The 15,555-nt window shown below is 59.6% G+C and overlaps 1 protein-coding gene across 1 annotated transcript in view; it reads right to left on the bottom strand.

Moving 5' to 3' along the window:
• LOC143449836 (uncharacterized) overlaps positions 1-15,555 on the bottom strand; it is a 75,061-nt gene that overhangs the window by 52,730 nt on the left and 6,776 nt on the right. Inside the window, exon 8 of the mRNA XM_076950164.1 lies at positions 14,761-15,061. Coding sequence (XP_076806279.1) covers positions 14,761-15,061 — 301 coding nt within the window. The remainder of the gene's footprint in view (positions 1-14,760; positions 15,062-15,555) is intronic.

Here is a 15,555-nt window from a genome sequence, read left to right as displayed (position 1 = left end):
CTTTGTCACATCACCGTCGTCACCGTGGCCGTCGACAACGAAGTCTGCCTGTTGATCGCCGGTAGCGCGGCCCTCACCAGATGCATCGTGTTTGCCCTTGCCGTTAAAGGCGACGTCTCGTCCAGAGTCACCGCCACTGGTGGTTATCGTTTCCATGCGTCCGCCTCCTAGGACGAGGCCGCTTGCTGCACCGCCCAAACCGGCCTGGTAGCCCTTTCCGTAAGGATATCCGTCGTAACCTCCGTAATGGCCGTGAGTTCCTGCACCAGCGCCTGCGCCGAGGACAACTGATCCGGTGTCGAAGATTGTCTTGCTGTCGTCACCGCCCTTCTTTCCTCCTCCGACACGTAGCTGACCGTCTTGCTCGCCGGATGCTTCACCGCGTCCTTCGGCCGCCATCTCGGATCCGACGTCAGCCTTGACCACGTCGTCAGAATGGTCGCCTCCGACCGTTTCGGTGATAAACTTGCCCTGGTCAATGATCATGCCGCTGCCTGCCAAAGCGCCCGCCTTGCCAGCTCCGGGATAGTATCCGGGCATGCCATAGAATCCGTGGTCTCCTACGCCGCCGGCTAGCGCGCCGGCGCCCAAGGAAACCTTGCCTGGAACGTAGACCGTCTTTGTCACATCACCGTCGTCACCGTGGCCGTCGACAACGAAGTCTGCCTGTTGATCGCCGGTAGCGCGGCCCTCACCAGATGCATCGTGTTTGCCCTTGCCGTTAAAGGCGACGTCTCGTCCAGAGTCACCGCCACTGGTGGTTATCGTTTCCATGCGTCCGCCTCCTAGGACGAGGCCGCTTGCTGCACCGCCCAAACCGGCCTGGTAGCCCTTTCCGTAAGGATATCCGTCGTAACCTCCGTAATGGCCGTGAGTTCCTGCACCAGCGCCTGCGCCGAGGACAACTGATCCGGTGTCGAAGATTGTCTTGCTGTCGTCACCGCCCTTCTTTCCTCCTCCGACACGTAGCTGACCGTCTTGCTCGCCGGATGCTTCACCGCGTCCTTCGGCCGCCATCTCGGATCCGACGTCAGCCTTGACCACGTCGTCAGAATGGTCGCCTCCGACCGTTTCGGTGATAAACTTGCCCTGGTCAATGATCATGCCGCTGCCTGCCAAAGCGCCCGCCTTGCCAGCTCCGGGATAGTATCCGGGCATGCCATAGAATCCGTGGTCTCCTACGCCGCCGGCTAGCGCGCCGGCGCCCAAGGAAACCTTGCCTGGAACGTAGACCGTCTTTGTCACATCACCGTCGTCACCGTGGCCGTCGACAACGAAGTCTGCCTGTTGATCGCCGGTAGCGCGGCCCTCACCAGATGCATCGTGTTTGCCCTTGCCGTTAAAGGCGACGTCTCGTCCAGAGTCACCGCCACTGGTGGTTATCGTTTCCATGCGTCCGCCTCCTAGGACGAGGCCGCTTGCTGCACCGCCCAAACCGGCCTGGTAGCCCTTTCCGTAAGGATATCCGTCGTAACCTCCGTAATGGCCGTGAGTTCCTGCACCAGCGCCTGCGCCGAGGACAACTGATCCGGTGTCGAAGATTGTCTTGCTGTCGTCACCGCCCTTCTTTCCTCCTCCGACACGTAGCTGACCGTCTTGCTCGCCGGATGCTTCACCGCGTCCTTCGGCCGCCATCTCGGATCCGACGTCAGCTTTGACCACGTCGTCAGAATGGTCGCCTCCGACCGTTTCGGTGATAAACTTGCCCTGGTCAATGATCATGCCGCTGCCTGCCAAAGCGCCCGCCTTGCCAGCTCCGGGATAGTATCCGGGCATGCCATAGAATCCGTGGTCTCCTACGCCGCCGGCTAGCGCGCCGGCGCCCAAGGAAACCTTGCCTGGAACGTAGACCGTCTTTGTCACATCACCGTCGTCACCGTGGCCGTCGACAACGAAGTCTGCCTGTTGATCGCCGGTAGCGCGGCCCTCACCAGATGCATCGTGTTTGCCCTTGCCGTTAAAGGCGACGTCTCGTCCAGAGTCACCGCCACTGGTGGTTATCGTTTCCATGCGTCCGCCTCCTAGGACGAGGCCGCTTGCTGCACCGCCCAAACCGGCCTGGTAGCCCTTTCCGTAAGGATATCCGTCGTAACCTCCGTAATGGCCGTGAGTTCCTGCACCAGCGCCTGCGCCGAGGACAACTGATCCGGTGTCGAAGATTGTCTTGCTGTCGTCACCGCCCTTCTTTCCTCCTCCGACACGTAGCTGACCGTCTTGCTCGCCGGATGCTTCACCGCGTCCTTCGGCCGCCATCTCGGATCCGACGTCAGCCTTGACCACGTCGTCAGAATGGTCGCCTCCGACCGTTTCGGTGATAAACTTGCCCTGGTCAATGATCATGCCGCTGCCTGCCAAAGCGCCCGCCTTGCCAGCTCCGGGATAGTATCCGGGCATGCCATAGAATCCGTGGTCTCCTACGCCGCCGGCTAGCGCGCCGGCGCCCAAGGAAACCTTGCCTGGAACGTAGACCGTCTTTGTCACATCACCGTCGTCACCGTGGCCGTCGACAACGAAGTCTGCCTGTTGATCGCCGGTAGCGCGGCCCTCACCAGATGCATCGTGTTTGCCCTTGCCGTTAAAGGCGACGTCTCGTCCAGAGTCACCGCCACTGGTGGTTATCGTTTCCATGCGTCCGCCTCCTAGGACGAGGCCGCTTGCTGCACCGCCCAAACCGGCCTGGTAGCCCTTTCCGTAAGGATATCCGTCGTAACCTCCGTAATGGCCGTGAGTTCCTGCACCAGCGCCTGCGCCGAGGACAACTGATCCGGTGTCGAAGATTGTCTTGCTGTCGTCACCGCCCTTCTTTCCTCCTCCGACACGTAGCTGACCGTCTTGCTCGCCGGATGCTTCACCGCGTCCTTCGGCCGCCATCTCGGATCCGACGTCAGCCTTGACCACGTCGTCAGAATGGTCGCCTCCGACCGTTTCGGTGATAAACTTGCCCTGGTCAATGATCATGCCGCTGCCTGCCAAAGCGCCCGCCTTGCCAGCTCCGGGATAGTATCCGGGCATGCCATAGAATCCGTGGTCTCCTACGCCGCCGGCTAGCGCGCCGGCGCCCAAGGAAACCTTGCCTGGAACGTAGACCGTCTTTGTCACATCACCGTCGTCACCGTGGCCGTCGACAACGAAGTCTGCCTGTTGATCGCCGGTAGCGCGGCCCTCACCAGATGCATCGTGTTTGCCCTTGCCGTTAAAGGCGACGTCTCGTCCAGAGTCACCGCCACTGGTGGTTATCGTTTCCATGCGTCCGCCTCCTAGGACGAGGCCGCTTGCTGCACCGCCCAAACCGGCCTGGTAGCCCTTTCCGTAAGGATATCCGTCGTAACCTCCGTAATGGCCGTGAGTTCCTGCACCAGCGCCTGCGCCGAGGACAACTGATCCGGTGTCGAAGATTGTCTTGCTGTCGTCACCGCCCTTCTTTCCTCCTCCGACACGTAGCTGACCGTCTTGCTCGCCGGATGCTTCACCGCGTCCTTCGGCCGCCATCTCGGATCCGACGTCAGCCTTGACCACGTCGTCAGAATGGTCGCCTCCGACCGTTTCGGTGATAAACTTGCCCTGGTCAATGATCATGCCGCTGCCTGCCAAAGCGCCCGCCTTGCCAGCTCCGGGATAGTATCCGGGCATGCCATAGAATCCGTGGTCTCCTACGCCGCCGGCTAGCGCGCCGGCGCCCAAGGAAACCTTGCCTGGAACGTAGACCGTCTTTGTCACATCACCGTCGTCACCGTGGCCGTCGACAACGAAGTCTGCCTGTTGATCGCCGGTAGCGCGGCCCTCACCAGATGCATCGTGTTTGCCCTTGCCGTTAAAGGCGACGTCTCGTCCAGAGTCACCGCCACTGGTGGTTATCGTTTCCATGCGTCCGCCTCCTAGGACGAGGCCGCTTGCTGCACCGCCCAAACCGGCCTGGTAGCCCTTTCCGTAAGGATATCCGTCGTAACCTCCGTAATGGCCGTGAGTTCCTGCACCAGCGCCTGCGCCGAGGACAACTGATCCGGTGTCGAAGATTGTCTTGCTGTCGTCACCGCCCTTCTTTCCTCCTCCGACACGTAGCTGACCGTCTTGCTCGCCGGATGCTTCACCGCGTCCTTCGGCCGCCATCTCGGATCCGACGTCAGCCTTGACCACGTCGTCAGAATGGTCGCCTTCGACCGTTTCGGTGATAAACTTGCCCTGGTCAATGATCATGCCGCTGCCTGCCAAAGCGCCCGCCTTGCCAGCTCCGGGATAGTATCCGGGCATGCCATAGAATCCGTGGTCTCCTACGCCGCCGGCTAGCGCGCCGGCGCCCAAGGAAACCTTGCCTGGAACGTAGACCGTCTTTGTCACATCACCGTCGTCACCGTGGCCGTCGACAACGAAGTCTGCCTGTTGATCGCCGGTAGCGCGGCCCTCACCAGATGCATCGTGTTTGCCCTTGCCGTTAAAGGCGACGTCTCGTCCAGAGTCACCGCCACTGGTGGTTATCGTTTCCATGCGACCGCCTCCTAGGACGAGGCCGCTTGCTGCACCGCCCAAACCGGCCTGGTAGCCCTTTCCGTAAGGATATCCGTCGTAACCTCCGTAATGGCCGTGAGTTCCTGCACCAGCGCCTGCGCCGAGGACAACTGATCCGGTGTCGAAGATTGTCTTGCTGTCGTCACCGCCCTTCTTTCCTCCTCCGACACGTAGCTGACCGTCTTGCTCGCCGGATGCTTCACCGCGTCCTTCGGCCGCCATCTCGGATCCGACGTCAGCCTTGACCACGTCGTCAGAATGGTCGCCTCCGGCCGTTTCGGTGATAAACTTGCCCTGGTCAATGATCATGCCGCTGCCTGCCAAAGCGCCCGCCTTGCCAGCTCCGGGATAGTATCCGGGCATGCCATAGAATCCGTGGTCTCCTACGCCGCCGGCTAGCGCGCCGGCGCCCAAGGAAACCTTGCCTGGAACGTAGACCGTCTTTGTCACATCACCGTCGTCACCGTGGCCGTCGACAACGAAGTCTACCTGTTGATCGCCGGTAGCGCGGCCCTCACCAGATGCATCGTGTTTGCCCTTGCCGTTAAAGGCGACGTCTCGTCCAGAGTCACCGCCACTGGTGGTTATCGTTTCCATGCGTCCGCCTCCTAGGACGAGGCCGCTTGCTGCACCGCCCAAACCGGCCTGGTAGCCCTTTCCGTAAGGATATCCGTCGTAACCTCCGTAATGGCCGTGAGTTCCTGCACCAGCGCCTGCGCCGAGGACAACTGATCCGGTGTCGAAGATTGTCTTGCTGTCGTCACCGCCCTTCTTTCCTCCTCCGACACGTAGCTGACCGTCTTGCTCGCCGGATGCTTCACCGCGTCCTTCGGCCGCCATCTCGGATCCGACGTCAGCCTTGACCACGTCGTCAGAATGGTCGCCTCCGACCGTTTCGGTGATAAACTTGCCCTGGTCAATGATCATGCCGCTGCCTGCCAAAGTGCCCGCCTTGCCAGCTCCGGGATAGTATCCGGGCATGCCATAGAATCCGTGGTCTCCTACGCCGCCGGCTAGCGCGCCGGCGCCCAAGGAAACCTTGCCTGGAACGTAGACCGTCTTTGTCACATCACCGTCGTCACCGTGGCCGTCGACAACGAAGTCTGCCTGTTGATCGCCGGTAGCGCGGCCCTCACCAGATGCATCGTGTTTGCCCTTGCCGTTAAAGGCGACGTCTCGTCCAGAGTCACCGCCGCTGGTGGTTATCGTTTCCATGCGTCCGCCTCCTAGGACGAGGCCGCTTGCTGCACCGCCCAAACCGGCCTGGTAGCCCTTTCCGTAAGGATATCCGTCGTAACCTCCGTAATGGCCGTGAGTTCCTGCACCAGCGCCTGCGCCGAGGACAACTGATCCGGTGTCGAAGATTGTCTTGCTGTCGTCACCGCCCTTCTTTCCTCCTCCGACACGTAGCTGACCGTCTTGCTCGCCGGATGCTTCACCGCGTCCTTCGGCCGCCATCTCGGATCCGACGTCAGCCTTGACCACGTCGTCAGAATGGTCGCCTCCGACCGTTTCGGTGATAAACTTGCCCTGGTCAATGATCATGCCGCTGCCTGCCAAAGCGCCCGCCTTGCCAGCTCCGGGATAGTATCCGGGCATGCCATAGAATCCGTGGTCTCCTACGCCGCCGGCTAGCGCGCCGGCGCCCAAGGAAACCTTGCCTGGAACGTAGACCGTCTTTGTCACATCACCGTCGTCACCGTGGCCGTCGACAACGAAGTCTGCCTGTTGATCGCCGGTAGCGCGGCCCTCACCAGATGCATCGTGTTTGCCCTTGCCGTTAAAGGCGACGTCTCGTCCAGAGTCACCGCCGCTGGTGGTTATCGTTTCCATGCGTCCGCCTCCTAGGACGAGGCCGCTTGCTGCACCGCCCAAACCGGCCTGGTAGCCCTTTCCGTAAGGATATCCGTCGTAACCTCCGTAATGGCCGTGAGTTCCTGCACCAGCGCCTGCGCCGAGGACAACTGATCCGGTGTCGAAGATTGTCTTGCTGTCGTCACCGCCCTTCTTTCCTCCTCCGACACGTAGCTGACCGTCTTGCTCGCCGGATGCTTCACCGCGTCCTTCGGCCGCCATCTCGGATCCGACGTCAGCCTTGACCACGTCGTCAGAATGGTCGCCTCCGACCGTTTCGGTGATAAACTTGCCCTGGTCAATGATCATGCCGCTGCCTGCCAAAGCGCCCGCCTTGCCAGCTCCGGGATAGTATCCGGGCATGCCATAGAATCCGTGGTCTCCTACGCCGCCGGCTAGCGCGCCGGCGCCCAAGGAAACCTTGCCTGGAACGTAGACCGTCTTTGTCACATCACCGTCGTCACCGTGGCCGTCGACAACGAAGTCTGCCTGTTGATCGCCGGTAGCGCGGCCCTCACCAGATGCATCGTGTTTGCCCTTGCCGTTAAAGGCGACGTCTCGTCCAGAGTCACCGCCACTGGTGGTTATCGTTTCCATGCGACCGCCTCCTAGGACGAGGCCGCTTGCTGCACCGCCCAAACCGGCCTGGTAGCCCTTTCCGTAAGGATATCCGTCGTAACCTCCGTAATGGCCGTGAGTTCCTGCACCAGCGCCTGCGCCGAGGACAACTGATCCGGTGTCGAAGATTGTCTTGCTGTCGTCACCGCCTTTCTTTCCTCCTCCGACACGTAGCTGACCGTCTTGCTCGCCGGATGCTTCACCGCGTCCTTCGGCCGCCATCTCGGATCCGACGTCAGCCTTGACCACGTCGTCAGAATGGTCGCCTCCGACCGTTTCGGTGATAAACTTGCCCTGGTCAATGATCATGCCGCTGCCTGCCAAAGCGCCCGCCTTGCCAGCTCCGGGATAGTATCCGGGCATGCCATAGAATCCGTGGTCTCCTACGCCGCCGGCTAGCGCGCCGGCGCCCAAGGAAACCTTGCCTGGAACGTAGACCGTCTTTGTCACATCACCGTCGTCACCGTGGCCGTCGACAACGAAGTCTGCCTGTTGATCGCCGGTAGCGCGGCCCTCACCAGATGCATCGTGTTTGCCCTTGCCGTTAAAGGCGACGTCTCGTCCAGAGTCACCGCCACTGGTGGTTATCGTTTCCATGCGTCCGCCTCCTAGGACGAGGCCGCTTGCTGCACCGCCCAAACCGGCCTGGTAGCCCTTTCCGTAAGGATATCCGTCGTAACCTCCGTAATGGTCGTGAGTTCCTGCACCAGCGCCTGCGCCGAGGACAACTGATCCGGTGTCGAAGATTGTCTTGCTGTCGTCACCGCCCTTCTTTCCTCCTCCGACACGTAGCTGACCGTCTTGCTCGCCGGATGCTTCACCGCGTCCTTCGGCCGCCATCTCGGATCCGACGTCAGCCTTGACCACGTCGTCAGAATGGTCGCCTCCGACCGTTTCGGTGATAAACTTGCCCTGGTCAATGATCATGCCGCTGCCTGCCAAAGCGCCCGCCTTGCCAGCTCCGGGATAGTATCCGGGCATGCCATAGAATCCGTGGTCTCCTACGCCGCCGGCTAGCGCGCCGGCGCCCAAGGAAACCTTGCCTGGAACGTAGACCGTCTTTGTCACATCACCGTCGTCACCGTGGCCGTCGACAACGAAGTCTGCCTGTTGATCGCCGGTAGCGCGGCCCTCACCAGATGCATCGTGTTTGCCCTTGCCGTTAAAGGCGACGTCTCGTCCAGAGTCACCGCCACTGGTGGTTATCGTTTCCATGCGTCCGCCTCCTAGGACGAGGCCGCTTGCTGCACCGCCCAAACCGGCCTGGTAGCCCTTTCCGTAAGGATATCCGTCGTAACCTCCGTAATGGCCGTGAGTTCCTGCACCAGCGCCTGCGCCGAGGACAACTGATCCGGTGTCGAAGATTGTCTTGCTGTCGTCACCGCCCTTCTTTCCTCCTCCGACACGTAGCTGACCGTCTTGCTCGCCGGATGCTTCACCGCGTCCTTCGGCCGCCATCTCGGATCCGACGTCAGCCTTGACCACGTCGTCAGAATGGTCGCCTCCGACCGTTTCGGTGATAAACTTGCCCTGGTCAATGATCATGCCGCTGCCTGCCAAAGCGCCCGCCTTGCCAGCTCCGGGATAGTATCCGGGCATGCCATAGAATCCGTGGTCTCCTACGCCGCCGGCTAGCGCGCCGGCGCCCAAGGAAACCTTGCCTGGAACGTAGACCGTCTTTGTCACATCACCGTCGTCACCGTGGCCGTCGACAACGAAGTCTGCCTGTTGATCGCCGGTAGCGCGGCCCTCACCAGATGCATCGTGTTTGCCCTTGCCGTTAAAGGCGACGTCTCGTCCAGAGTCACCGCCACTGGTGGTTATCGTTTCCATGCGTCCGCCTCCTAGGACGAGGCCGCTTGCTGCACCGCCCAAACCGGCCTGGTAGCCCTTTCCGTAAGGATATCCGTCGTAACCTCCGTAATGGCCGTGAGTTCCTGCACCAGCGCCTGCGCCGAGGACAACTGATCCGGTGTCGAAGATTGTCTTGCTGTCGTCACCGCCCTTCTTTCCTCCTCCGACACGTAGCTGACCGTCTTGCTCGCCGGATGCTTCACCGCGTCCTTCGGCCGCCATCTCGGATCCGACGTCAGCCTTGACCACGTCGTCAGAATGGTCGCCTCCGACCGTTTCGGTGATAAACTTGCCCTGGTCAATGATCATGCCGCTGCCTGCCAAAGCGCCCGCCTTGCCAGCTCCGGGATAGTATCCGGGCATGCCATAGAATCCGTGGTCTCCTACGCCGCCGGCTAGCGCGCCGGCGCCCAAGGAAACCTTGCCTGGAACGTAGACCGTCTTTGTCACATCACCGTCGTCACCGTGGCCGTCGACAACGAAGTCTGCCTGTTGATCGCCGGTAGCGCGGCCCTCACCAGATGCATCGTGTTTGCCCTTGCCGTTAAAGGCGACGTCTCGTCCAGAGTCACCGCCACTGGTGGTTATCGTTTCCATGCGTCCGCCTCCTAGGACGAGGCCGCTTGCTGCACCGCCCAAACCGGCCTGGTAGCCCTTTCCGTAAGGATATCCGTCGTAACCTCCGTAATGGCCGTGAGTTCCTGCACCAGCGCCTGCGCCGAGGACAACTGATCCGGTGTCGAAGATTGTCTTGCTGTCGTCACCGCCCTTCTTTCCTCCTCCGACACGTAGCTGACCGTCTTGCTCGCCGGATGCTTCACCGCGTCCTTCGGCCGCCATCTCGGATCCGACGTCAGCCTTGACCACGTCGTCAGAATGGTCGCCTCCGACCGTTTCGGTGATAAACTTGCCCTGGTCAATGATCATGCCGCTGCCTGCCAAAGCGCCCGCCTTGCCAGCTCCGGGATAGTATCCGGGCATGCCATAGAATCCGTGGTCTCCTACGCCGCCGGCTAGCGCGCCGGCGCCCAAGGAAACCTTGCCTGGAACGTAGACCGTCTTTGTCACATCACCGTCGTCACCGTGGCCGTCGACAACGAAGTCTGCCTGTTGATCGCCGGTAGCGCGGCCCTCACCAGATGCATCGTGTTTGCCCTTGCCGTTAAAGGCGACGTCTCGTCCAGAGTCACCGCCACTGGTGGTTATCGTTTCCATGCGTCCGCCTCCTAGGACGAGGCCGCTTGCTGCACCGCCCAAACCGGCCTGGTAGCCCTTTCCGTAAGGATATCCGTCGTAACCTCCGTAATGGCCGTGAGTTCCTGCACCAGCGCCTGCGCCGAGGACAACTGATCCGGTGTCGAAGATTGTCTTGCTGTCGTCACCGCCCTTCTTTCCTCCTCCGACACGTAGCTGACCGTCTTGCTCGCCGGATGCTTCACCGCGTCCTTCGGCCGCCATCTCGGATCCGACGTCAGCCTTGACCACGTCGTCAGAATGGTCGCCTCCGACCGTTTCGGTGATAAACTTGCCCTGGTCAATGATCATGCCGCTGCCTGCCAAAGCGCCCGCCTTGCCAGCTCCGGGATAGTATCCGGGCATGCCATAGAATCCGTGGTCTCCTACGCCGCCGGCTAGCGCGCCGGCGCCCAAGGAAACCTTGCCTGGAACGTAGACCGTCTTTGTCACATCACCGTCGTCACCGTGGCCGTCGACAACGAAGTCTGCCTGTTGATCGCCGGTAGCGCGGCCCTCACCAGATGCATCGTGTTTGCCCTTGCCGTTAAAGGCGACGTCTCGTCCAGAGTCACCGCCACTGGTGGTTATCGTTTCCATGCGTCCGCCTCCTAGGACGAGGCCGCTTGCTGCACCGCCCAAACCGGCCTGGTAGCCCTTTCCGTAAGGATATCCGTCGTAACCTCCGTAATGGCCGTGAGTTCCTGCACCAGCGCCTGCGCCGAGGACAACTGATCCGGTGTCGAAGATTGTCTTGCTGTCGTCACCGCCCTTCTTTCCTCCTCCGACACGTAGCTGACCGTCTTGCTCGCCGGATGCTTCACCGCGTCCTTCGGCCGCCATCTCGGATCCGACGTCAGCCTTGACCACGTCGTCAGAATGGTCGCCTTCGACCGTTTCGGTGATAAACTTGCCCTGGTCAATGATCATGCCGCTGCCTGCCAAAGCGCCCGCCTTGCCAGCTCCGGGATAGTATCCGGGCATGCCATAGAATCCGTGGTCTCCTACGCCGCCGGCTAGCGCGCCGGCGCCCAAGGAAACCTTGCCTGGAACGTAGACCGTCTTTGTCACATCACCGTCGTCACCGTGGCCGTCGACAACGAAGTCTGCCTGTTGATCGCCGGTAGCGCGGCCCTCACCAGATGCATCGTGTTTGCCCTTGCCGTTAAAGGCGACGTCTCGTCCAGAGTCACCGCCACTGGTGGTTATCGTTTCCATGCGACCGCCTCCTAGGACGAGGCCGCTTGCTGCACCGCCCAAACCGGCCTGGTAGCCCTTTCCGTAAGGATATCCGTCGTAACCTCCGTAATGGCCGTGAGTTCCTGCACCAGCGCCTGCGCCGAGGACAACTGATCCGGTGTCGAAGATTGTCTTGCTGTCGTCACCGCCCTTCTTTCCTCCTCCGACACGTAGCTGACCGTCTTGCTCGCCGGATGCTTCACCGCGTCCTTCGGCCGCCATCTCGGATCCGACGTCAGCCTTGACCACGTCGTCAGAATGGTCGCCTCCGGCCGTTTCGGTGATAAACTTGCCCTGGTCAATGATCATGCCGCTGCCTGCCAAAGCGCCCGCCTTGCCAGCTCCGGGATAGTATCCGGGCATGCCATAGAATCCGTGGTCTCCTACGCCGCCGGCTAGCGCGCCGGCGCCCAAGGAAACCTTGCCTGGAACGTAGACCGTCTTTGTCACATCACCGTCGTCACCGTGGCCGTCGACAACGAAGTCTACCTGTTGATCGCCGGTAGCGCGGCCCTCACCAGATGCATCGTGTTTGCCCTTGCCGTTAAAGGCGACGTCTCGTCCAGAGTCACCGCCACTGGTGGTTATCGTTTCCATGCGTCCGCCTCCTAGGACGAGGCCGCTTGCTGCACCGCCCAAACCGGCCTGGTAGCCCTTTCCGTAAGGATATCCGTCGTAACCTCCGTAATGGCCGTGAGTTCCTGCACCAGCGCCTGCGCCGAGGACAACTGATCCGGTGTCGAAGATTGTCTTGCTGTCGTCACCGCCCTTCTTTCCTCCTCCGACACGTAGCTGACCGTCTTGCTCGCCGGATGCTTCACCGCGTCCTTCGGCCGCCATCTCGGATCCGACGTCAGCCTTGACCACGTCGTCAGAATGGTCGCCTCCGACCGTTTCGGTGATAAACTTGCCCTGGTCAATGATCATGCCGCTGCCTGCCAAAGTGCCCGCCTTGCCAGCTCCGGGATAGTATCCGGGCATGCCATAGAATCCGTGGTCTCCTACGCCGCCGGCTAGCGCGCCGGCGCCCAAGGAAACCTTGCCTGGAACGTAGACCGTCTTTGTCACATCACCGTCGTCACCGTGGCCGTCGACAACGAAGTCTGCCTGTTGATCGCCGGTAGCGCGGCCCTCACCAGATGCATCGTGTTTGCCCTTGCCGTTAAAGGCGACGTCTCGTCCAGAGTCACCGCCGCTGGTGGTTATCGTTTCCATGCGTCCGCCTCCTAGGACGAGGCCGCTTGCTGCACCGCCCAAACCGGCCTGGTAGCCCTTTCCGTAAGGATATCCGTCGTAACCTCCGTAATGGCCGTGAGTTCCTGCACCAGCGCCTGCGCCGAGGACAACTGATCCGGTGTCGAAGATTGTCTTGCTGTCGTCACCGCCCTTCTTTCCTCCTCCGACACGTAGCTGACCGTCTTGCTCGCCGGATGCTTCACCGCGTCCTTCGGCCGCCATCTCGGATCCGACGTCAGCCTTGACCACGTCGTCAGAATGGTCGCCTCCGACCGTTTCGGTGATAAACTTGCCCTGGTCAATGATCATGCCGCTGCCTGCCAAAGCGCCCGCCTTGCCAGCTCCGGGATAGTATCCGGGCATGCCATAGAATCCGTGGTCTCCTACGCCGCCGGCTAGCGCGCCGGCGCCCAAGGAAACCTTGCCTGGAACGTAGACCGTCTTTGTCACATCACCGTCGTCACCGTGGCCGTCGACAACGAAGTCTGCCTGTTGATCGCCGGTAGCGCGGCCCTCACCAGATGCATCGTGTTTGCCCTTGCCGTTAAAGGCGACGTCTCGTCCAGAGTCACCGCCGCTGGTGGTTATCGTTTCCATGCGTCCGCCTCCTAGGACGAGGCCGCTTGCTGCACCGCCCAAACCGGCCTGGTAGCCCTTTCCGTAAGGATATCCGTCGTAACCTCCGTAATGGCCGTGAGTTCCTGCACCAGCGCCTGCGCCGAGGACAACTGATCCGGTGTCGAAGATTGTCTTGCTGTCGTCACCGCCCTTCTTTCCTCCTCCGACACGTAGCTGACCGTCTTGCTCGCCGGATGCTTCACCGCGTCCTTCGGCCGCCATCTCGGATCCGACGTCAGCCTTGACCACGTCGTCAGAATGGTCGCCTCCGACCGTTTCGGTGATAAACTTGCCCTGGTCAATGATCATGCCGCTGCCTGCCAAAGCGCCCGCCTTGCCAGCTCCGGGATAGTATCCGGGCATGCCATAGAATCCGTGGTCTCCTACGCCGCCGGCTAGCGCGCCGGCGCCCAAGGAAACCTTGCCTGGAACGTAGACCGTCTTTGTCACATCACCGTCGTCACCGTGGCCGTCGACAACGAAGTCTGCCTGTTGATCGCCGGTAGCGCGGCCCTCACCAGATGCATCGTGTTTGCCCTTGCCGTTAAAGGCGACGTCTCGTCCAGAGTCACCGCCACTGGTGGTTATCGTTTCCATGCGACCGCCTCCTAGGACGAGGCCGCTTGCTGCACCGCCCAAACCGGCCTGGTAGCCCTTTCCGTAAGGATATCCGTCGTAACCTCCGTAATGGCCGTGAGTTCCTGCACCAGCGCCTGCGCCGAGGACAACTGATCCGGTGTCGAAGATTGTCTTGCTGTCGTCACCGCCTTTCTTTCCTCCTCCGACACGTAGCTGACCGTCTTGCTCGCCGGATGCTTCACCGCGTCCTTCGGCCGCCATCTCGGATCCGACGTCAGCCTTGACCACGTCGTCAGAATGGTCGCCTCCGACCGTTTCGGTGATAAACTTGCCCTGGTCAATGATCATGCCGCTGCCTGCCAAAGCGCCCGCCTTGCCAGCTCCGGGATAGTATCCGGGCATGCCATAGAATCCGTGGTCTCCTACGCCGCCGGCTAGCGCGCCGGCGCCCAAGGAAACCTTGCCTGGAACGTAGACCGTCTTTGTCACATCACCGTCGTCACCGTGGCCGTCGACAACGAAGTCTGCCTGTTGATCGCCGGTAGCGCGGCCCTCACCAGATGCATCGTGTTTGCCCTTGCCGTTAAAGGCGACGTCTCGTCCAGAGTCACCGCCACTGGTGGTTATCGTTTCCATGCGTCCGCCTCCTAGGACGAGGCCGCTTGCTGCACCGCCCAAACCGGCCTGGTAGCCCTTTCCGTAAGGATATCCGTCGTAACCTCCGTAATGGTCGTGAGTTCCTGCACCAGCGCCTGCGCCGAGGACAACTGATCCGGTGTCGAAGATTGTCTTGCTGTCGTCACCGCCCTTCTTTCCTCCTCCGACACGTAGCTGACCGTCTTGCTCGCCGGATGCTTCACCGCGTCCTTCGGCCGCCATCTCGGATCCGACGTCAGCCTTGACCACGTCGTCAGAATGGTCGCCTCCGACCGTTTCGGTGATAAAGTTGATTTGATCAACCATTATTTCACTTTGTTCTGATGTACTTATATGGCCACTTTCTTTTATTTCAACACATTTTCTAACCTTGCAACACTGATCTGATTCCAGCTCCACCCTTTGGAATTTGTTTGGGCATAGTGGATTTCCAAGTTTAGGACATTTTTCTTTTTTGCATGCGCATTCATATGTACTACAACATTCATCTAAGGGATATGTTATTAATTCTTCGTATATTTGGCACATTTTTGCATTGTATGGACAGGATTTTATGTCGCATTCTTGTGACACCACTCTGTATTTGTAACAGCATTCGTCTTGTTTTTCCTCTATAACTACATATCCTGGTTGGATTGCTGGATATTGGCTGCAATGTTTTACTTCGCACCTGCAATAGTTAATAGACATGCTTTATTTTTGACGTCAATATTTATTGATTGACTTAAATTGGTATTTCATTCTATTTTATTGACATACTTGTGTTTGTACTAAGATCAGAATTATTTGATGATATTTTTATGTGTATATCCTGTTTTTTTTATGCTGCGTTTTATATATAAGTTTGTTGAAGTGTTACAATTTGTTTTTATTTGACTTGTACAGCGTTAAGTTTAAGTATATTTTAATTTTTGTAGTAATATCTGTGTTACTACATTTTTTTAGATTTTCTACAGAAGTACTAAGTTTCACTCTTGCACTGTTGGGCAATATTTCGGAAATTACTTTTCTCATGCTCACACTTTCAACGTTTGCATGTATGCCTAACCATCGTGTGATATTTGGTTATTTCAAATACGTTCTATTTTTAAGAATTCTTTACCGTAATTCTACTAACGATTTTAGAAATCGTTTATGATGCAAATGCTTTTTCATTTATACGGT

The sequence above is a fragment of the Clavelina lepadiformis genome, chromosome 3 (genome assembly GCF_947623445.1).
Source record: "Clavelina lepadiformis chromosome 3, kaClaLepa1.1, whole genome shotgun sequence".
In the NCBI taxonomy this organism is placed as follows: Eukaryota; Metazoa; Chordata; class Ascidiacea; order Aplousobranchia; family Clavelinidae; genus Clavelina; species Clavelina lepadiformis.
Note: the sequence above shows the minus strand (reverse complement) of the source record. Positions and strands in the feature narration are given on the sequence as shown.